The 23,849-nt window shown below is 46.6% G+C and overlaps 1 protein-coding gene across 1 annotated transcript; it reads left to right on the forward strand.

Moving 5' to 3' along the window:
- The first annotated feature begins 2,387 nt into the window (after window positions 1–2,387).
- LOC119275762 (bifunctional phosphatase IMPL2, chloroplastic-like) lies at window positions 2,388–5,348 on the forward strand. Its single transcript, XM_037556669.1, has 9 exons — window positions 2,388–2,916; window positions 3,274–3,352; window positions 3,440–3,534; window positions 3,613–3,662; window positions 3,987–4,111; window positions 4,210–4,276; window positions 4,372–4,461; window positions 4,669–4,780; window positions 5,006–5,348. Exons 1-9 carry the CDS (start codon window positions 2,580–2,582, stop codon window positions 5,074–5,076), a joined length of 1,026 nt encoding a protein of 341 aa, XP_037412566.1. The 5' UTR covers window positions 2,388–2,579; the 3' UTR covers window positions 5,077–5,348.
- The last annotated feature ends 18,501 nt before the right edge of the window (window positions 5,349–23,849 follow it).

The raw sequence follows: 23,849 nt of genomic DNA on the forward strand, positions 1-23,849 counted from the left end.
GTTGTGCCTGAGCATCGAGGAGCGGCAATGTTTGCACAGTTCATCCAATTTCATCATCAAATGTATGATTGAGAAACTCACATTCAGCTGCAAAATGATTTACTTGATCATATGTGGGCTCACGTTGGCAACCAATAGATGTATCTTTTTTTAAATGTATTTGAGACAATTTAATTTGGCTTGTAAACTATGATATATTTATTTGGCTTGTAAACTGTGATATATTTGTTTGGTTGTGAAACTATATAGGATGTTTGTATTTTGTTTGAATTATTTTTGAAAAAACACGGTAGGCCGTCCGCGAGGGCAAAAAAGGGTCCACGCTTTGGGGCACGGCCGATCCAAACGCGAAAGGGGCAGACGATGAGCGAACGGCCGATCCAAACGGACAAAAACCGGACAAAGCACGCGTCCATTTAGGTCGGTGCGTTGGAGTTGCTCTAAGACTATTTGCTTTCTGGATCACACGATGTAATAAAGGACGTATTTGTGTATGATGCAACATCATTACCGTGTATGCCGAGAATTCGATCTAGGGGTTCGTGTAGAAACACACGAATACCATATGCCTGAAAAGGTGGGTCGTGACACCGCCTTGCTCTCCTACCTCTGCGGCTACCACAGGGGCATCTTCACGCGCTGCTCCTTGCTCCAGCAGATCTCGGGCCCGACCTGGGGGTAGGCGCGCCTCCATGTAGGCCGAGGGCGACGAGGAGTGCTGGTGTTCATCATCGTCGTTGTTGAGCAGGAGAGGGCCACCGCTTTCATCGGGTAGGACATGGTCGCGTGCTCATGCTCCTCCCGCTCTAGCGCATGGCGAGGTCCTCCTGCTTCAAACCCAATAGCTTCAGAACCATCCAGCTGCACAGCCGCTCTCGTTGCTCCTCATCGCTGCTACACCGCTGCTTCACAAAAAAACCACCTTTAACTCCACCGAGAGGCGACGCGGGGCGAGAGGATAAGGGTTGCGGCGAAGCGGGTGAGAGAGAGGCGGTGGCGCGGGCAGAGAGGAGGTGCGGGCTGCCGTGGGTGAGTTAGGAATTTGTGGAGGTGCGGGGAGAGCGAGGGGCAGAATTGGAAACGACCAAAAATTCGTAGCGTACCGAGAAATGTACTACGAGTGCCTCCCGATCTTATAAATATTTTTAGAGTGAGTAGTATTTAAACTTTACAATTTGCTTATAGCACACCATTGTACTACTTAGGGCATCTCCGACGCCAACCCTCAAACCGACCTCATCCGTCCGGACTCAGCAGTCCGGACCCCAGAAGCCATCCAACACGGTTCTATCGGTCCACGGCGCTGTCCGGGCCAGTTTCTCATAAACCGGAACCAAACGTGTGTGTGTGGGGGGGGGGGGATGTGGTTTGCAAGAGCCTGGACACGAGAAACATCAGATTCTGACGCCCCGGCCCACCCAAAAGGAAGGTGGAGCCCGTGCTTTTGTAGCAACCTGCACTGTTTCCGCGCCAAAATCCCCCACTCTCTTCTTCCATCCCCGTTGCTCTTCATCCAATTCCCACCCTTTTCTCCCAGCCTCTCATTCCTTCCACCGCTGATGCATGGAACCGGAGGAGAACCTGTCGAAGATGGAGGTGGCGGAGGTGCAGGAGGATCTGAGCATCACGCTCGCCTGGAAGATCAGCTCGGCTACGCGGCAAACTCGCCGTGTCAAAACGAAGGCCGCAAATGAGGAGAAGTTCAAGTGGCTGATGGCCGCTGGCGGGCGTAGTGGTGGCGCTCGAGGAAAAAAAGTTGAAGATCGCCGCCAATGCGGAGGACGCCAAGATGAATGTGGCCTCTTTGGACGCAGACACAAGAATGATCGTGCGATCCGTCCGCTACTAGATGTTGCAGTAACAAAAAGATGAGTTGATAGCGGCGGACAATGAGGACGCGGCCGAGGTGGAGGCTGCCTACACGGCGGCGGCGACACCTTGATCGGGGAGCAGATGGCTGAGATTGCCGGTCCGGTAGGGCAGAAAATTACACGAACTGCCGGACTGATGTTCTTTTGGATTTAGGCATGTAAAAACTAAGCATACTTGCCTCCTTTTTGTTCTGATCGAACATACGATCCGGCGTTGGTGTGATCGGGCGCGCGTGGATCAGATTAAATTTGAATTTCAAATTGCCCTTTACAAGCGGACATACACAGGATCGCATTGGATGGCCGTCTCTCGTATTCGTGTCCGCGGATGGATACCGGAAGGAATTTGCGGGTCGACGTCGGAGATGCCCTTACTGCTTGATCTAGAAGAAAATGAAGCAAGAATAAGATATCATTATTCTCTTTAATAAACTTTTGTCTGGTGCAAACCTGCAACAGGAGGAATTTTGCGATACCGTGAGGGGGATATCGACGGCCGGCAGTTGACGTTCACGTTGTCAGAAAAAAGATTGTCATCACTCATCACACCAACCTAAACGAACCTTTCCTGAAGCGGCGGCACGGCGGCGGCGCGGCCAAAACCCGCCGAATCCAGCTCGCCCCGGCGGTCGTCACTCTCCACCGCTCCCTCTCCGAGCGGCGACACCATTTAAACCTCGCCGCCTGCCGCCGCTTTTTTCCTCCCAGATGCTTCCCCCAATCTCCACCATCCCACCCACCTTTCCCCTTCCCCATCCCGCCTTCGCAAAACCTAGCCTCCGTCACCACCTCCGCTCGCCCTCCCTCCTGGCAACCTTCTCCTCCGCGGCGGCAGGTGGGGCGTGCGGGATAGCGGGCCGTTGGATGGGCTCGGTTCGAGCCTCGCCCTCTGAGGCGGGGGGCTGGGCGGTGGCTGCGGCGGGTAAGGAGGGGGTGGAGATGGAGCGGCTGGTGGCGGTGGCGCAGAGCGCGGCGGATGCGGCGGGGGAGGTGCTCAGGAAGTATTTCAGGCAGCGCTTCGAGATCATCGACAAGGAGGACCACAGTTCGTGCCCTCCTCCTCTCTACTTACAGGCATTTATGAAGGGGTTGTAGCCAGGTGTTGATTGTTGGAGAAATGATAGTTTGCTCCTTTTAATACAGTATATATTTTTCTGATTCCTGTTTGCTTCTATTTGAATCGGAAAATGAAAATTATCCGTTTGGGTGATACTATTGTTCTACTACTGTTTTGTACTCTGGTGATAGGTTGCTTAGAATGGCTCATCCTTCTGTCCTTAAAACTTAGGTGGCTACAAATGCCTTGCCATAGTTTTTATTACTCAAATTAAAAGGTGGGATCTTGATCGGAGGCTCCTTAATTATATGTGGTCTTGAACTGGATTTACCCAATTTTTTCTAGGTCCGGTCACGATCGCTGATAGAGAAGCAGAGCAAGCAATGACGTCAGTCATACTGAATAGCTTTCCTACTCATGCTGTGTGAGCTTGCACTCCCAATCCCAATATTCCAGCTCACTTTCAACGCACCTGCATGATAAATAATGCAACCTTTACTGGGTCATGCAGTTTCGGCGAGGAGAACGGTTGGAGGTGTGCGGAGAAGTCTGCTGACTATGTTTGGGTCTTGGACCCCATAGATGGAACAAAGAGCTTCATAACTGGTATTGAAATGTAACAGTGTGCAGGCCAACTAATTTTGGCTTAACCAACAATGATGGATGCTGATTTGTTTTTCGCAGGCAAGCCTCTTTTTGGTACGCTTATTGCGCTTCTTCACAATGGAAAACCGGTATGCTGATTTTCTCTTTCTCATTTCAGCTTTCCTCGTTTTTGTCCATTTTTTTTTTCACTACTACCTGCAGGAAACTGTACTGGATAGCAGTCTAGCATATATAATTACATGTACCCAGTGATTTAGCTTGATTTTGTTGACACCGTCACCAAAGAACTACCACTACATGATATTCGATGCAACCTGTAAAATAGTTTTTGTTTTAATTTCAGCATATCATATATATACTAAAGTCTCTTCTGGGCATGTTGTCTAAGTGCGTCATATATGCTAGATATTTATTCTATATTACTTGCCATTGACTATTCTTCTTTTATTTAGATTATGGGCGTTATTGATCAGCCAATCTTGAGAGAGAGATGGGTTGGGGTGGACGGGAAGAAAACTACCTTAAATGGACAAGAAATATCTGTCCGTCCTTGCAATGTACTGGAGCAAGCTTACTTGTAGGTATATTATGTTTTAGTACATAGAATTAATACATGACATTGCAATGTTGAACTATTCGTCCTGTGTATAATAATCAGTGTTGTGCATGTGGCAGATATACGACGAGTCCGCATCTCTTTGAAGGAGATGCTGAAGATGCATTCATTCGTGTACGAGACAAGGTACATACCATTCTTGTAACTACATATTGTTGGCAAACTTGCACCATCAACGTCACAACTCACATGCTTGCCGTTTTACTCGTTTGTCATGCAAGGTGAAAGTCCCATTGTATGGCTGTGATTGTTATGCTTATGCTCTCCTGGCTTCTGGTTTTGTGGATCTTGTTGTTGAATCTGGATTGAAGGTATATAACACTATCCTGGATGCGTATTTTGTGAAATGGTGTTTGTTTTATTTTTAGTGGTGCTTGGAATGGACCAAATCTGAGCCTGGTAGTCAGTTTTCAGCTCAAGCTATCTTTGACCAGCCCAATATTATTCTGCCCATCATTCTTTCAAACGCATCAAATATACTTAAGTTATTTACTAAGATAGTTTATTCTGTTGTGAAGCCATACGATTTTCTCTCGCTGGTACCGGTGATTGAAGGAGCTGGGGGCTCAATAACTGATTGGGAAGGGAACAAGCTCCACTGGCTTGTCTCTCCGGAATCTCGGCCAACAAGTATAATACTCAGTCTTCTTGTTTTACTTCAAAATAACTTCTATTTTGCATCCCTCAGTTCTTTCTACCTTGCATCCCTCCATTAAGAAATCGCAACACTACGTAAATATCGAGATTTAAAAATGGCACAGGCATTTCAATCGAGCATATTTGCTGCTTCTGTTTAGCAGAAAACCAATGTTCCTGGTACCGAAGGTGTGATTCTTTCTCTTCATTTTGGTTCAGGTTTCAATGTGGTGGCAGCCGGAGATTCCCGTGTCCATGGGCAGGCCTTGGCAGCGCTGCGGTGGCGCTAGCCTGCCTGCAGCGCGGGGCGGCTCCTATTGTTCATTTAGAAGGCTGCAGCTGTTATTCATCTATCCAATAAAACTGAGTCTGTACGCTTCCTCAGTGGGTAAAGCAAGTTGTTCACGGTGCACCCTTTACTCAATAATGACCAGTGATTTTTGTTATGATCAGCCGTTATGTATTCAGTTACTCAAGTCATTCGATGATCGCTGAGCGACTTGATTGCACCGTGTAGTTCTTCTATGTTTTTCTTTTATGAGAGGGATCTATAGTTCTGTGTGATGCTGGCTCGGTTACTCTAAGCAACGATTCTACCTGACTGATCTAAAACCAGCTGGATTTAGTTGCCAATTGGGGCAGAGTACGGTATTTGCATTGAGAGGAATTAGCCATCATCCAGAGCTGTGGAGGAATTGAGAGTGCGTGTGAGTAAGTAGTAGATAAGCAAGAGCTCAGCTGTAGTGACAGTAATGGCATCTCTAGCTAATCCCTCAAAAGTTATACTCTAGGAAGATTTTTTTTCATTCGAGGAATTAAGCACTAGCTAGCCGATCCCTCGAACTTTTAATTCCTCAAAAGTACAACTTCTCATCCCTCGAAATCCACACCTCTAGCTCATTTTTCTCTAACAAGGGCAGTTGAGCAAATTTTTAGGCAGCTTGCTCACCCCTCTTGGCCTTGCGTTGCTGTCGCCGGAATCCGTCCGCGCCACTCCTGCAACCCCACCAGCCTCACCCACCTTCTCCTGGCTGGTATCGCCGTCGACGTGCAAAGCTTCACCCCGTCGCCGCCGAGCCGCCATTTGGGCGTGAATGGAGCCGTCGGAGTATGGATCCCGTGCATGGAATCCCGCACACGAGCGGACGAGCCTACACCGGTCGACGGTGCTGGAATGGGGACTTCTTTACCGCTGACGTAGCCCAGCTCCCCATCGGATCGGCCATGAGCTCCACGCTGTGGCTTACGCAAACCATGCCCGGCGAATCATGGAGCTCAACAAGGCCTACGTCATATCCGCCCATAGATCATACCACCACCGGCGGTGAAGCTCCCACAATTCTAGCGAGCCCATCTGCTTGTGTTGACCATGGAAGTAAGGTATAACACAAACCCCTGCATGTTTGCAAATTGGCATTCTTGCTCACAATATTACACGCACGCACGCACGCACGCAGAAAGGAGTCTCTTGCAACGCATAGGTATGAGTCAATCTCTTAAAGCTTTACATAAGCCAGATGCTTGACCACTGGTATTGATCAGAGAGAAGCTAACGACGCGTTTGGTTCGGCCAATCTGTAGCGGTTTCCGACTCCCGCGCTTTCGGAAACGGTAAATGGTGTTTGTTTCACACAACGTCCTCGGTAACCCCGTTTCCTGATACGCCGCTTCAGAGAGTCGAGCTGATTAGGAAACCGGGCCCAACCGCACGAACCAGAGCTCGTATCTCGTAAAAAGAGATCGAAACCAGAGCTTCCCGATACCCAAGCCCGTTACGTTAGCTGGCCGTGAACCAAACGCGTCGTAAGTGATGAGCTGATAGGCGCACACAAGAAGCAAGTGCAGATCAACGAGGAGCGAGTAAAAACTAATGAGATGCAAGCCCAAATCAATGAGATGTAAGCCTAGATATGGGAATTTAAGAAGTTTCACTTTGCACTCCTAGTTGTTGTTATAATTTGGTCCATATTTACTGGGTCAGCAGTAGCAGTTCTTCCTGTGGGAGTCATTGAAGTGACAATGTTCTTACTTTTAGGCAATTTGGCTAGAGAACTATTGTGTTCTTTGTAATATACTAATATGTACCCAGATCAGCTCCAACAGCAACAGTTCTTACTTACAACATTGAATTTAATATATATCCTATATCAAGTTTTAAATTAACTAGGAAAATGGCCCGTGCGTTGCAACGGGATAAAAATTATGTTAAAAGCTACACCGTGCCTTGGTTCCACAGAATTGGCTGTCACATGCCTTTTAATCCCACACGGAGGTAGTATTTGAGAGAATTGATCAAACTGCAATGGTAATAAATAGGCCCATGGTTGGAACGGCAGAAAAAATTGACACGTATTCAATTTTTTTTAGAATTGTATGTGCATCAACATTCCGCACATGTCATATTTTGTTATTTGCTTTGCCCGTCATTTATTGTTAGGCCGAAAGTAATTCAACATGCAAGTGCATGTTAATCCAAGGGCGCTACCAATTATTATTGCATGCAGATCAGAATGTAAATTCGGTGCCAACAACATACACCTTTGTCGATTCTGCTCTCATTTGGCCGGTATCTTTCCTTCCTCCTTGTTGTGGAGTGCACCCGATCTGATTCTAATAATCCTCCCCTGCTCCTTTGCGTGGTTCGTTTGGTCAGCATGGTCGACGCGTGTGAAGTCTGGTGGCTTCGTGTGACATCCCCAGCAGTGCTTAGCGACGCGTGCACAAACCCTTCTGGTGTCCTTACACATGGTCTATTTTTATCCTTTGTAAAAGCCTGAATCTCCATCTTGTTTTCAGTTTATCTTGCACAAAGCAAGTCTCCCAGATACCACGCGCCCGAGCGGCGAGAGCGCTCCGCCAGGGATCTGAAGCAGCAGTTGAGCAGCGGGACCTCGCCGGTGAGCCAGCTCCTCTGCGGTTCTCCCTCTCCTTCTACCCTCGTTTCCTCTCTCTCATCACCCTCTCTTTTCTCTCTCGATCAGGACGCAGCAGCTCCACCACAACAATGGCGCCGCCCTCGTGGAACATGGAAGCAGCGGCTCACTCTTGCGGCGGCGACGTGTCCTTCCAGTGCTCCCCCTTGCGGCCTCCCCGGACTTGGTCTTCGCTTGGTGTTGGCGGACAAACGAGCAGGGACATCTCCCGCACTGGCCTCCCCCGTATGTGCGCAGCTGGCTGCTCCCTCGAGTCCAGCAGTGGTCGCGAGGCGATGCGAGCAGCAGCTCAGACGCACGCAGTGCCTCCCTGTCAGCCCGAGACGCCGCCGGAGCGGGAGGCACCGGCGGACTGGAGAGGCGAGCAGCAGCACGCCCCAGCAGCAGCACCGGGTGGCAGCAGCATCACGCCCAGGACAGGGGCGCACGGCAGGTGCGGCGCGACGAGGCTGTAGTTAGGGGGGGGGCAACAGTTCTCGGCCGCATCCATGCGCGGCCGCCGTGGCGTGCTCCTACTCGTGCGGCTGGTCCATGTCCGTCAGCGCATGGAAGGGTAGGGGCGGCAGCAGTTCTAGGCCACAACCATGGCCGACGGCGTGCGGCAGGGCGGCATGCTCCTACTGGCGCGGCCGATGCGGGCGAGAGAAGAGAGGAATCGGGAGAGGTGCTCACGGGCGGCGCAACTCATCTCCTCGGTGACCAAGGGGCTCGCTGGGGCGGCGGGGAAGGCCGGCTGCAGGGCAAATCGGTAGAGGGCGCCGAGGGGATCCGTTCTCGTGAGCGGCATCCCGGGGAAGGCGCTAGAGTTGGCCGGAATCGGGCGGTCAATGGAAGGACGGTTGTCGCCGCCATTGAAGCAAGGGGATCGAAGGTTGAGGAGGTCCTCTATCTAGGATCTAGGACCAGCGCGGACGTAACAACGACGCTCCCAAGCTCGGGCGCACCACTGCAGGGCGGAGGGCCGACGAGGGCCAGGCGGCGACAGTAACGCCGGGGAGGGCATGAGTGAGTCCTGCGCCGCCGCGGCTGGAGAGGGAGTGTCTGACTAACATAGAGGAAAGGAGCTCGGGTTGAATTCTAATAAATCCAGGGGTTAATTTGTGAAACTGAATCGTTTTGTAGATTTCATTTAAAGAGGGAGTGCGGTTACAATTTTCAGAAAATAGGAGGGGGGTTTTGCAAAACAGCCACAACGACGGACGACAGAAACCTAATTTTCTTTATTATTAGGTAAAGAAAAGATATGTTACCAAAATATATCTTCAAACCATTTCACTCGTTTCCAGGAGCACCCAATGCTAGGGTTTCTTGTGCTTCCCGCCATAGATGTCGCCAGCTTGCCTCGTCTTCTGTGGTCTTGGTGCCATCGAGGTGATGTGGATCCCGACCCTTATTGGTGGGAGGGCTCCGCTTTTGGATGTCTTCCAAATTATGTTAGGGTTTGTGTCTTGCTCAGAGAGGCGAGAAGGCGGTGGCTCTCTGGAGCGCCTAGCCATCATCCTGACGGTGCTTCTAGCATCATCGAAGGGCGTGTGAAGGTTCTGACGGATCTCGCAGGATTCGATCAACATTTGTCTTTGGTGGATCCACATGGATCCAGTCTTCATTCGTCTGTGTTTGTGTGTCTACATGTTGGATACTTCCGATCTACGGTTCTCTTCATCGACGGAGCTTGCTGTTCCGGCCCGATGGTCCTATAGGGACTTAGCACGACAACTTCCCGACTGTTTACTACAACAAGTTTGCATGACTTCGGTGAGGGAGGGGTAATGACAACGGTCCGTCTTCGGCTCGCTTTAGTGCTTGCAGTTGTCGCTAGATGGTCTACAGACCTGAATGTAAATTTTACTTCTAGTCTTTGTACTATCTTGACAGTTGATAAATATATCGTAAGTTTTTTTAAAAAAAATCTTCAAATAAATTTTTTGTGCAAACATTTGAAAAAAAACAAAAGATTCTCTTTTGGTATTAAATTTTGAGGGATCGCCAAGATGGACAAAAGTCTGTTGAAAAAAAGGAATTAACGGATAAGACGAGAATTCTTTTTCTTTTTAAAAAAACCCGAAACTTTATTCATTGGAGATAAATAGTACATCGTTTGTGAGGATCATTATAATTTCATTTAAAGGTTCCTCAAACCAATCAGAAGTCAAAGAACCGGACTTGGCAAATCTGCTGCTCAAACGCTCGCGGACGCGTCCGAGCACGCTCGCGGGCGCATCCGCGGCCCCTCATATTTTCTTCTGTGCATCCACATATCTCAAATCCGGACTCCTAAATCCACGCAAATACATGCACGTCGATCATGCACCACAATGTCGCATGTAAATAACAAATGTTGGTATGAAGCATACATAGTGTTTACATAAATTTATTTGAAGTGCCAAACTCAAGCATTGCCTCCTTGGTTGCCATTGTGGATCCACATGTGTGTTGGGAAACATAGTAATTTCAAAATTTTCTTACGCACACTCAAGATCATGGTGATGCATAGCAACGAGAAGGGAGAGTGTTGTCCACGTACCCTCGTAGACCGAAAGCGAAAGCGTTATGACAACGCGGTTGATGTAGTCGTACATCTTCACGATCGACCGATCCTAGTACCGAAAGTATGGCACCTCCGCGATCTGCACATGTTCAGCTCGGTGACGTCCCATGAACTCAGGATCCAGTAGAGTGTCGAGGGAGAGCTTCGTCAGCATGACGGTGATGATGAAGCTACCGGCGCAGAGCTTCGCCTAAGCACTACGACGATACGACTGAGGTGGATTATGGTGGAGGGGGGCACCGCACACGGCTAAGAGATCAATGATCAACTTGTGTCTATGGGGTGCCCCCCTCCCCCGTATATAAAGGAGTGGAGGAGGGGGAGAGGGCCGGCCTCCTAGGCGCGCCCAAGGGGGGAGTCCTACTCCCGGTGGGAGTAGGATTCTGTTGGGGAACATAATAATTTCAAAAACTTTCCTACGCACACGCAAGATCATGGTGATGCATAGCAATAAGAGAGGAGAGTGTTGTCTACGTACCCTCGTAGACCGTAAGTGGAAGCGTTATGACAACGAGGTTGATGTAGTCGTACGTCTTCACGATTGACCGATCCTAGTACCGGAAGTACGACACCTCCGCGATCTGCACACGTTCGGCTCGGTGACGTCCCACGAACTCACGATCCAGCAGAGTGTCGGGGAAGAGCTTCGTCAGCATGACGGCGTGATAACGGTGATGATGAAGCTACCGGCTTAGGGCTTCGCCTAAGCACCAACGATATGATCGAGGTGGATTATGGTGGAGGGGGGCACTGCACATGGCTAAGAACAATGTCTGTTGTGTGTTCTAGGGTGCCCCCTGCCCCCGTATATAAAGGAGCAAGGGGGGAGGCTGGCTGGCCTAGGGCGCGCCAAGAAGAGGGGGGAGTCCTCCTAGTAGGAGTAGGACTACCCCTTTCCTAGTCCAACTAGGAAGGGGGAAGGGGAAAGGAAGGAGAGGGAGAGAGGGAGGAAAGAGGGGGCGCCCCCTCCTTGTCCAATTCGGACTCCCAAGGGGAGGGGGCGGCCAGCCCATGGCTCCCTCCTTTCTCTCTCGCAAGGCCCATGTTGGCCCATTAGTTCCCCCGGGGTTCCGATAACCCCCCAGCACTCCGATAATTATCCGGTGACCCCCGTAATATTTCCGGTGTCTGAATATAGTCATCCAATATATCAATCTTTAAGTCTCGATCATTTCGAGACTTCTCGTCATGTTCGTGATCACATCCGGGACTCCGAACTATCTTCGGTACATCAAAACACATAAACTCATAATATCGATCATGACCGAACGTTAAGCGTGCGGACCCTACGGGTTCGAGAACTATGTAGACATGACCGAGACACGTCTCCGGTCAATAACCAATAGCGGAACCTGGATGTTCATATTGGCTCCCACATATTCTACGAAGATCTTTATCGGTCAAACCGCATAACAACATACGTTGTTCCCTTTGTCATCGTATGTTACTTGCCCGAGATTCGATAGTCGGTATCTCAATACCTAGTTCAATCTCGTTACCGGCAAGTCTATTTACTCGTTCCATAATGCATCATCCCGCAACTAACTCATTAGCCACATTGCTTGCAAGGCTTATAGTGATGTGCATTACCGAGAGGGCCCAGAGATACCTCTCCGACAATCGGAGTGACAAATCCTAATCTCGATCTATGCCAACTCAACAAGTACCATCGGAGACACCTGTAGAGCACCTTTATAATCACCCAGTTACGTTGTGACGTTTGGTAGCACACGAAGTGTTCCTCCGGTATTCGGGAGTTGCATAATCTCATAGTCATAGGAACATGTATAAGTCATGAAGAAAGCAATAGCAATATACTAAACGATCAAGTGCTAAGCTAACGGAATGAGTCAAGTCAATCACATCATTCTCTAATGATGTGATCCCGTTAATCAAATGACAACTCATGTCTATGGCAACGAAACTTAACCATCTTTGATTCAACGAGCTAGTCAAGTAGAGGCATACTAGTGACACTCTTTTTGTCTATGTATTCACACATGTACTAAGTTTCCGGTTAATACAATTCTAGCATGAATAATAAACATTTATCATGATATAAGAAAATATAAATAACAACTTTATTATTGCCTCTAGGGCATATTTCCTTTAGTCTCCCACTTGCACTAGAGTCAATAATCTTGATTATACAGTAATGATTCTAACACCCATAGAGTTTTTGTGCTGATCATGTTTTGCTCGTGAGAGAGGCTTAGTCAACGGGTCTGCAACATTCAGATCCGTATGTATCTTGCAAATCTCTATGTCTCCCTCCTTGACTTGATCACGGATGGAATTGAAGCGTCTCTTGATGTGCTTGGTTCTCTTGTGAAATTTGGATTCCTTTGCCAAGGCAATTGCACCAGTCACAAAAGATTTTCATTGGACCTGATGCACTAGGTATGACACCTAGATCAGATATGAACTCCTTCATCCAGACTCCTTCATTTGCCGCTTCCAAAGAAGCTATGTACTCTGCTTCACACGTAATCCCGCCACAATGCTTTGTTTAGAACAGCACCAACTAACAGCTCCACCATTCAATATAAATACGTATCCGGTTTGTGACTTAGAGTCATCCGGATCAGTGTCAAAGCTTTCATCGATGTAACCATTGCTCTTTATCACCTCCATAAACGAGAAACATATCCTTAGTCCTTTTCAGGTATTTCAGGATGTTTAGACCGTTGTCTAGTGATCCACTCCTGGATTACTTTGGTACCTCCCTGCTAAATTGATAGCAAGGCACAACAACATTGCATACATGATAGAGCCTATGGTTGAAGCATAGGGAACACCTTTCATTTTCTCTCTATCTTGTGCAGTGGTCGGGCATTGAGTCTGACTCAACTTCACACCTTGTAACACACGCAAGAACCCTTTCTTTGCTTGATCCATTTTGAACTTCTTCAAAACTTTATCAAGGTATGTGCTTTGTGAAAGTCCAATTAAGCGTCTCGATCTATCTCTATAGATCTTGATGCCCAATATATAAGCAGCTTCACCGAGGTCTTTCATTGAAAAACTCTTGTTCAAGTATCCTTTTATGCTATCCAGAAATTCTATATCATTTCCAATCAGCAATATGTCATCCACATATAATATTCAAAATGCTAAAGAGCTCCCACTCACTTTCTTGTAAATACAGGCTTCTCCAAAAGTTTATATAAAACCATATGCTTTGATCACACTATTAAAACGTTTATTCCAACTCCGAGATGCTTGCACCAGTCCATAAATGGATCGTTGGAGCTTGCACACTTTGTTAGCATCCTTTGGATCGATAAAACCTTTAGGTGGCATCATATACAACTCTTCTTCCATAAATCCATTCAGGAATGCAGTCTTCATAATCATAAAATGCAGCAATTGCTAACATGATTTGGACGGACTTAAGCATCGCTACGGGTGAGAAGGTCTCATCGTAGTCAACTCCTTGAACTTGTCGAAAACCTTTCACAACAAGTTGAGCTTTGTAGACAGTAACATTACCGTTAGCGTCAGTCTTCTTCTTGAAGATCCATTTATGCTCGATGGCTTGCCGATCATCGGGCAAGTCAACCAAAGTCCACACTTTGTTCTCATACATGGACCCCATCTCAGATTTCATGACCTCAAGCCATTTCGTAGAATCTGGGCTCATCATTGCTTCCTCATAGTTCGTAGGTTCATCATGGTCAAGTAACATGACCTCCAGAACAGGATTACGTACCACTCTGGTGCGGATCTTACTCTGGTTGACCTACGAGGTTCGGTAGTAACTTGATCTGAAGTTACATGATCATCATCATTAGCTTCCTCACTAATTGGTGTAGGAGTCACAGGAACAAATTTCTGTGATGAACTACTTTCCAATAAGGGAGCAGGTATAGTTACCTCATCAAGTTCTGCCTTCCTCCCACTCACTTCTTTGGAGAGAAACTCCTTCTCTAGAAAGAATCCATTCTTAGCAACGAATGTCTTGCCTTCGGATCTGTGATAGAAGGTGTACCCAACAGTCTCCTTTTGGTATCCTATGAAGACACATTTCTCCGATTTGGGTTCGAGCTTACCTTGTTCAAGCTTTTTCACATAAGCATCGCAACCCCAAACTTTAAGAAACGACAACTTTGGTTTCTTGCCAAACCACAGTTCATAAGGTGTCATCTCAACGGATTTAGATGGTGCCCTATTTAACGTGAATGCAGCCGTCTCTAAAGCATAACCTCAAAACAATAGCGGTAAATCAGTAAGAGACATCATAGATCGCACCATATCTAGTAAAGTACGATTACGACATTCGGACACACCATTACGTTGTGGTGTTCCGGGTGGCGTGAGTTGCGAAACTATTCCGCATTGTTTCAAATGAAGACCAAAGTCGTAACTCAAATATTCTCCTCCACGATCAGATCGTAGAAACTTTATTTTCTTGTTACGATGATTTTCCACTTCATTCTGAAATTCTTTGAACTTTTCAAATGTTTCAGACTTATGCTTCATCAAGTAGATATACCCATATCTTCTCAAATCATCTGTGAAGGTGAGAAAATAACAATACCCGCCGCGAGCCTCAACATTCATCGGACCACATACATCAGTATGCATGATTTCCAACAAATCTGTTGCTCGCTCCATTGTTCTGGAGAACAGAGTTTTAGTCATCTTGCCCATGAGGCATGGTTCGCAAGTACCAAGTGATTCAAAATCAAGTGATTCCAAAAGTCCGTCAGAATGGAGTTTCTTCATGCGCTTTACACCAATATTGTTGGAAATATGCCCTAGAGGCAATAGTAAAAGTATTATTATATTTCCTTGTTCATGATAATTGTCTTTTATTCATGCTATAACTGTATTATCCGGAAATCGTAATACACGTGTGAATACATAGACCACAATATGTCCCTAGTGAGCCTCTAGTTGACTAGCTCGTTGTGATCAACAGATAGTCATGGTTTCCTGGCTATGGACATTGGATGTCGTTGATAACGAGATCACATCATTAGGAGAATGATGTGATGGACAAGACCCAATCCTAAGACTAGCACAAAAGATCGTGTAGTTCATTTGCTAGAGCTTTGCCAATGTCAAGTATCTCTTCCTTTGACCATGAGATCGTGTAACTCCTGGATACCGTAGGAGTGCTTTGGGTGTATCAAACGTCACAACGTAACTGGGTGACTATAAAGGTGCACTACAGGTATCTCCGAAAGTATCTACTGTTTTATACGGATCGAGACTGGGATTTGTCACTCCGTGTAAACGGAGAGGTATCTCTGGGCCCACTCGGTAGGACATCATCATATGCGCAATGTGACCAAGGAGTTGATCACGGGATGATGTGTTACGGAACGAGTAAAGTGACTTGCCGGTAACGAGATTGAACAAGGTATTGGATACCGACGATCGAATCTCGGGCAAGTAAAATACCGCTAGACAAAGGGAATTGAATACGGGATTGATTAAGTCCTTGACATCGTGGTTCATCCGATGAGATCATCGTGGAACATGTGGGAGTCAACATGGGTATCCAGATCCCGCTGTTGGTTATTGACCGGAGAACGTCTCGGTCATGTCTACATGTCTCCCGAACCCGTAGGGTCTACACACTTAAGGTTCGATGACGCTAGGGTTATAAAGGAAGCTTGTATGTGGTTACCGAATGTTGTTCGGAGTCCCGGATGAGATCCCGGACGTCACGAGGAGTTCCGGAATGGTCCGGAGGTAAAGATTTATATATAGGAAGTCCTGTTTCGGCCATCGGGACAAGTTTCGGAGTCATCGGTATTGTACCGGGACCACCGGAAGGGTCCCGGGGGCCCACCGGGTGGGGCCACCTGCCCCGGGGGGGCCACATGGGCTGTAGGGGGTGCGCCTTGGCCTACATGGGCGAAGGGCACCAGCCCCAAGAGGCCCATGCGCCTGGGGAAACCCTAAAGGAAGAGTCCCAGCAGGGGAAGGCACCTCCTAGGTGCCTTGGGGGGGGGGGGAGGACTCCTCCCCTGGCCGCCGCCCCCTTGGAGATTGGATCTCCTAGGGGCTGGCGCACCCCCCCCTTGGGATCCCTATATATAGTGGGGTAGGAGGGCCTCCCAAATATACCTTATGCCTTTGGTGCAGCCCCTCCCTCTCTCCCAAGTTCTTCTCCTCTTCTCCCATGGTGCTTGGCGAAGCCCTGCGGGATTGCCACGCTCCTCCACCACCACCACGCCATTGTGCTGCTGTTGGATGGAGTCTTCCTCAACCTCTCTCTCTCTCCTTGCTGGATCAAGGCGTGGGAGACGTCACCGGGCTGTACGTGTGTTGAACGCGGAGGTGCCGTCCGTTCGGCACTTGATCATCGGTGATCTGAATCACGACGAGTACGACTCCATCAACCCCGTTCACTTGAACGCTTCCGCTTAGCGATCTACAAGGGTATGTAGATGCACTCTCCTTTCTACTCGTTGCTGGTCTCTCCATAGATAGATCTTGGTGATACGTAGGAAAATTTTTGAATTTCTGCTACGTTCCCCAACAGTGGCATCATGAGCTAGGTCTATTGCGTAGATTCTTTGCACGAGTAGAACACAAAGTAGTTGTGGGCGTTGATGTTGTACAATATGCTTACCGTTACTAGTCCAATCTTGTTTCGACGGTATTGTGGGATGAAGCGGCCCGGACCGACCTTACACGTACTCTTACGTGAGACAGGTTCCACCGATTGACATGCACTTGGTGCATAAGGTGGCTAGCGGGTGCCAGTCTCTCCCACTTTAGTCGGAACGGATTCGATGAAAAGGGTCCTTATGAAGGGTAAATAGCAATTGGCATATCACGTTGTGGTCTTGCGTAGGTAAGAAACGTTCTTGCTAGAAACCCATAGCAGCCACGTAAAACATGCAACAACAATTAGAGGACGTCTAACTTGTTTTTGCAGGGTATGCTATGTGATGTGATATGGCCAAAAGGATGTGATGAATGATATATGTGATGTAAGAGATTGATCATGTTCTTGTAATAGGATTCACGACTTGCATGTCGATGAGTATGACAACCGGCAGGAGCCATAGGAGTTGTCTTTATTTTTTGTATGACCTGCGTGTCATTGAAGAACGCCATGTAACTTACTTTACTTTATTGCTAAACGCGTTAGTCATAGAAGTAGAAGTAGTCGTTGGCGTGACAACTTCATGAAGACACGATGATGGAGATCATGATGATGGAGATCATGGTGTCATGCCGGTGACAAGATGATCATGGAGCCCCGAAGATGAAGATCAAAGGAGCTATATGATATTGGCCATATCATGTCACTACTCTATTTGATTGCATGTGATGTTTATCATGTTTATGCATCTTGTTTACTTAGGACGACGGTAGTAAATAAGATGATCCCTTACAAAATTTCAAGAAGTGTTCTCCCCTAACTGTGCACCGTTGCTACAGTTCGTCGCTTCTAAGCACCACGTGATGATCGGGTGTGATGGATTCTTACGTTCACATACAACGGGTGTAAGACAGTTTTACACAGCGAAAACACTTAGGGTTAACTTGACGAGCCTAGCATGTGCAGACATGGCCTCGGAACACGGAGACCGAAAGGTCGAGCATGAGTCGTATAGTAGATACGATCAACATGAAGATGTTCACCGACGTTAACTAGTCCGTCTCACATGATGATCGGACACGGCCTAGTTGACTCGGATCATGTGATCACTTAGATGACCAGAGGGATGTCTATCTGAGTGGGAGTTCATAAGATGAACTTAATTATCCTGAACATAGTCAAAAGACCTTTTGCAAATTATGTCGTAGCTCGCGCTTTAGTTCTACTGTTTTAGATATGTTCCTAGAGAAAATATAGTTGAAAGTTGAAAGTAGCAATTATGCAGACAGTAGATAGCTTATGTCCTTAATGCACTGCTCAGTGTGCTGAACCCCAAACGTCGTTTGTGGATGTTTCGAACATCGTACATACATGTTTTGATAACTACGTGATAGTTCAGTTAAATGGTTTAAGTAGAGGCACCAAAGATGTTTTCGAAACGTCGCGGAACATATGAGATGTTTCGAGGGCTGAAAATTGGGATTTCAGGCTCGTGCCCACGTCAAGAGGTATAAGACCTCCGACGATTTTCTTAGCCTGCAAACTAAGGAGAGAAGCTCAATTGTTGAGCTTGTGCTCAGATTGTCTGAGTGCAACAATCACTTGAATCAAGTGGGAGTTGATCTTCTAGATGAAATAGTGATAGTTCCTCCGAAGTCATTACCACCAAGCTGCTAGAGCTTCGTGATGAACTATAATATATCAAGGACATATATGATGATCCTTGAGATATTCGCGATGTTTGACTCCGCGAAAGTAGAAATCAAAAGGGAGCATCAATCGTTGATGGTTAGTAAAACCACTAGTTTCAAGAAGGGCAAGGGCAAGAAGGGATACTTCATGAAACGGCAAATCAGCTGCTGCTCTAATGAAGAAACCCGAGGTTAAACCCAAACCCGAGACTGAGTGCTTCTGTAATAAGGGGAACAGTCACTAGAGCGGAATTACCCTAGATACTTGGTAGATGAGAAGTCTGGCAAGGTCGATAGAAGTATATTGGATATACATTATGTTAATGTGTACTTTACTAGTACTCCTAGTAGCACCAGGGTATTAGATACCGGTTCGGTTGCTAAGTGTTAGTAACTCGAAATAAAAGCTACGGAATAAAACGGAGACTGGCTAAAGGTGAGCTGACGATATGTGTTGGAAGTGTTTCCAAGTTTGATGTGATCTAACATCGCACGCTCCCTCTACCATCAAGATTAGTATTAAACCTGAATAAGTGCTCTTGCACCTAAAGGAATGGTTTATTTAATCTTGATCGTGATGATACACATTTTCATGCCAAAAGATAGTAATGATAGTACCACTTACCGGTGGCACTGCCATGTAAGTCATATTGGTTTAAAACGCATGAAGAAGCTCCATGTTGATGGATCTTTGGACTCACTCATTTTTGAAAAGTTTGAGACATGCGAACCATGTCTATTGGTATATATGCATGAAGAAACTCCATGCAAATGGACCGTTCGGACTCACTTGATTTTGAATCACTTGAGATATGCAAATCATACCACATAGGCAAGATGACTGAAAAGCCTCGGTTTTAATAAGATGGAACAAGATAGCAACTTGTTGGAAGCAACACATTTTGATGTGTGCAGTCCAATGAGTGCTGAGGCATGCAGTGAATATCGTTATGTTCTTACTTCACAGATGATTCGAGTAGATGTTGAGAATATTTACTTGATGAAACACAAGTCTGAATTATTGAATGGTTCAAATAATTTCAGAGTGAAGTAGAAGATCATTATGACAATAGGATAAAATGTCTATGATATGATCATAGAGATGAATATCTGAGTTACGAGTTTTGGCACACAATTAAGACATTGTGGAAATTGTTTCGCAATAAATACCGCCTGGAACACCATAGTGTGATGGTGTGTCCGAACATCATAGTTGCACCCTATTGGATATGGTGCGTACCATGATGTCTCTTATCGAATTACCACTATCGTTCATGGGTTAGGCATTAGAGACAACCACATTCACTTTAAATAGGGCACCACATAATTCCGTTGAGATGACACCATATGAATTATGGTTTAGAGAAACCTAAGTTGTCGTTTCTTAAAAGTTTAGGGCTGCGACGCTGATGTGGAAAAGTTTCAGGATTGATAAGCTCGAACCCAAAGCGGATAAAGTACATCTTCATAGGACACCGAAAACAGTTGGGTATACCTCCTAATTCAGATCCGAAAGCAATATGAATTGTTTCTAGAATCGGGTCCTTTCTCGAGGAAAGGTTTCTCTCGAAAGAATTGAGTGGGAGGATGGTGGAGACTTGATGAGGTTATTGAACCGTCTCTTCAACTAGTGTGTGACAGGGCACAGGGAGTTGTTCCTGTGTCACCTACACCAATTGAAGTGGAAGCTTATGATATTGATCATGAAACTTCGGATCAAGTCACTACCAAACCTCGTAGGACGACAAGGACACGTACTACTTCGGAGTGGTAAGGTGATCCTGTCTTTGAAGGTCATGTTGCTAGACAACAATGAACCTACGAGCTATGGAGAAGCGATGGTGGGCCCAAATTCCGACAAATGGTTAGAAGCCATGAAATCCGAGATAGTATCCATATATCAGAACAAAGCATGGACTTTGGTGGACTTGCCCGATGATCGGCAAGCCATTGAGATAAATGGATCTTTAAGAAGAAGACGGACGTGGACGGTAATGTCACCGTCCATGAAGCTCGACTTGTGGCGAAGAATTTTTCACAAGTTCAAGGAGTTGACTACGATGAGATTTTCTCATCCGTAGCGATGCTTCAAGTCCGTCGGAATCATGTTAGCATTGGCTGCATTTATGAAATCTGGCAGATGGATGTCAAGACAAGTTTCCTTACCAGTTTTTGTAAGGAAAGGTTGCATGCAATACAATCAGAAAAGTTTTGTCGATCCTAAGGATGCTAAAAGGTATGCAAAGCTCCAGCAATCCTTCTAAGGACTGGAGTGAGCATCTCGGAGTTGGAATGTATGCTTTGATGATGATCAAAGGTTTTGGGTTTGTACAAAGTTTATGAGAAACTTGTATTTCCAAAGAAGTGAGTGGGAGCACTATAGAATTTCTGATGAGTATATGTTGTTGACATATTGTTGATCAGAAATGACGTAGAATTTCTAGAAAGCATATAGGGTTATTTTGAAAGTGTTTTTCAATGGAAAGCCTGGATTAAGCTACTTGAACATTGAGCATCAAGATCTATAAGGATAGATCAAAATGCTTAATAATACTTTCAAATGAGCACATACCTTGACATGATCTTGAAGGTGTTCAAGATAGACCAGTCAAAGAAGGAGTTCTTGCCTGAGTTGTAAGGTACGAAGTTAAGACTTAAAGCTCGACCACGGCAGAATAGAGAGAAAAGACGAAGGTCGTCCCCTATGCTTAAGACGTAGGCTCTACAGTATGCTATGCTGTGTACCGCACCTGAAGTGTGCCTTGCCATGAGTCAGTCAAGGGGTACAAGAGTGATCCATGAATAAATCACAGGACAGCGGTCAAAGTTATCCTTAGTAACTAGTGGACTAAGGAATTTTCTCGATTATGGAGGTGATAAAGAGTTCGACGTAAAGAGTTACGACGATGCAAGCTTAGCACCTATCCGGATAGCTCTGAGTAGAGAGACCGGATACATATAATGGAGCAATAATTTAGAATAGCTCCAAGTAGAACAGTTGTTTGGAATAGCTCCAAATAGAGCGTGGTAGCTGCATCTAGGAGATGACATAGAGATTTGTAAAGCACACACGGATCTGAAAGGTTCAGACCCGTTGACTAAAAACCTCTCTCACAAGCAACATGATCAAACATAAAACTCATTGAGTGTTAATCACATAATGATGTGAACTAGACTACTGACTCTAGTAAACTCTTGGGTATTAGTCACATGGCGATGTGACCTGTGAGTGTTAATCACATGGCGATGTGAACTAGATTATTGACTCTAGTGCAAGTGGGAGACTGTTGGAAATATGCCCTAGAGGCAATAATAAAAGTATTATTATATTTCCTTGTTCATGATAATTGTCTTTTATTCATGCTATAACTGTATTATCCGGAAATCGTAATACACGTGTGAATACATAGACCACAATATGTCCCTAGTGAGCCTCTAGTTGACTAGCTCGTTGTGATCAACAGATAGTCATGGTTTCCTGGCTATGGACATTGGATGTCGTTGATAACGGGATCACATCATTAGGAGAATGATGTGATGGACAAGACCCAATCCTAAGACTAGCACAAAAGATCGTGTAGTTCATTTGCTAGAGCTTTGCCAATGTCAAGTATCTCTTCCTTTGACCATGAGATCGTGTAACTCCTGGATACCGTAGGAGTGCTTTGGGTGTATCAAACGTCACAACGTAACTGGGTGACTATAAAGGTGCACTACAGGTATCTCCGAAAGTATCTATTGTTTTATACGGATCGAGACTGGGATTTGTCACTCCGTGTAAACGGAGAGGTATCTCTGGGCCCACTCGGTAGGACATCATCATATGCGCAATGTGACCAAGGAGTTGATCACGGGATGATGTGTTACGGAACGAGTAAAGTGACTTGCCGGTAACGAGATTGAACAAGGTATTGGATACCGACGATCGAATCTCGGGCAAGTAAAATACCGCTAGACAAAGGGAATTGAATACGGGATTGATTAAGTCCTTGACATCATGGTTCATCCGATGAGATCATCGTGGAACATGTGGGAGCCAACATGGGTATCCAGATCTCGCTGTTGGTTATTGACCGGAGAACGTCTCGGTCATGTCTACATGTCTCCCGAACCCGTAGGGTCTACACACTTAAGGTTCGATGACGCTAGGGTTATAAAGGAAGCTTGTATGTGGTTACCGAATGTTGTTCGGAGTCCCGGATGAGATCCCGGATGTCACTAGGAGTTCCGGAATGGTCCGGAGGTAAAGATTTATATATAGGAAGTCCTGTTTCAGCCATCGGGACAAGTTTCGGGGTCATCGATATTGTACCGGGACCACCGGAAGGGTCCCGGGGGCCCACCGGGTGGGGCCACCTGCCCCGGGGGGGCCACATGGGCTGTAGGGGGTGCGCCTTGGCCTACATGGGCCAAGGGCACCAGCCCCAAGAGGCCCATGTGCCTGGGGAAACCCTAAAGGAAGAGTCCCAGCAGGGGAAGGCACCTCCTAGGTGCCTTGGGGGGGGGGAGGACTCCTCCCCTGGCCGCCGCCCCCTTGGAGATTGGATCTCCTAGGGGCTGGCGCACCCCCCCTTGGGATCCCTATATATAGTGGGGTAGGAGGGCCTCCCAAATATACCTTATGCCTTTGGTGCAGCCCCTCCCTCTCTCCCAAGTTCTTCTCCTCTTCTCCCATGGTGCTTGGCGAAGCCCGGCGGGATTGCCACGCTCCTCCACCACCACCACGCCATTGTGCTGCTGTTGGATGGAGTCTTCCTCAACCTCTCCCTCTCTCCTTGCTGGATCAAGGCGTGGGAGACGTCACCGGGCTGTACGTGTGTTGAACGCGGAGGTGCCGTCCATTCGGCACTTGATCATCGGTGATCTGAATCACGACGAGTACGACTCCATCAACCCCGTTCACTTGAACGCTTCCGCTTAGCGATCTACAAGGGTATGTAGATGCACTCTCCTTTCTACTCGTTGCTGGTCTCTCCATAGATAGATCTTGGTGATACGTAGGAAAATTTTTGAATTTCTGCTACGTTCCCCAACAAATATGACCCAAACGACAGTACCACAAATAAGTTGCACTATCATTATCAACTCTGCATCTTTTGGCTTCAATATTATGAATATGTGTATCACTACTATCGAGATTCAATAAAAATAGACCACTATTCAAGGGTGCATGACCATAAAAGATATTACACATATCAATAGAACAACCATTATTCTGTGATTTAAATGAATAACCGTCTCGCATCAAACAAGATCCATATATAATGTCCATGCTCAACGCTGACACCAAATAACAATTATTCAGGTCTAAAACTAATCCCGA

The sequence above is a fragment of the Triticum dicoccoides genome, chromosome 3B (genome assembly GCF_002162155.2).
Source record: "Triticum dicoccoides isolate Atlit2015 ecotype Zavitan chromosome 3B, WEW_v2.0, whole genome shotgun sequence".
Taxonomy (NCBI): Eukaryota; Viridiplantae; Streptophyta; class Magnoliopsida; order Poales; family Poaceae; genus Triticum; species Triticum dicoccoides.

Coding starts and splice junctions, on each gene's coding strand:
- LOC119275762 (XM_037556669.1), top strand. CDS start 2,580: ATGCTTCCCCCAATCTCCACCATCCCACCCACCTTTCCCCTTCCCCAT. Junction 3,535..3,612: donor AACAAAGAGCTTCATAACTG/GTATTGAAATGT, acceptor TGTTTTTCGCAG/GCAAGCCTCTTTTTGGTACG. Junction 4,112..4,209: donor GTACTGGAGCAAGCTTACTT/GTAGGTATATTA, acceptor TGCATGTGGCAG/ATATACGACGAGTCCGCATC.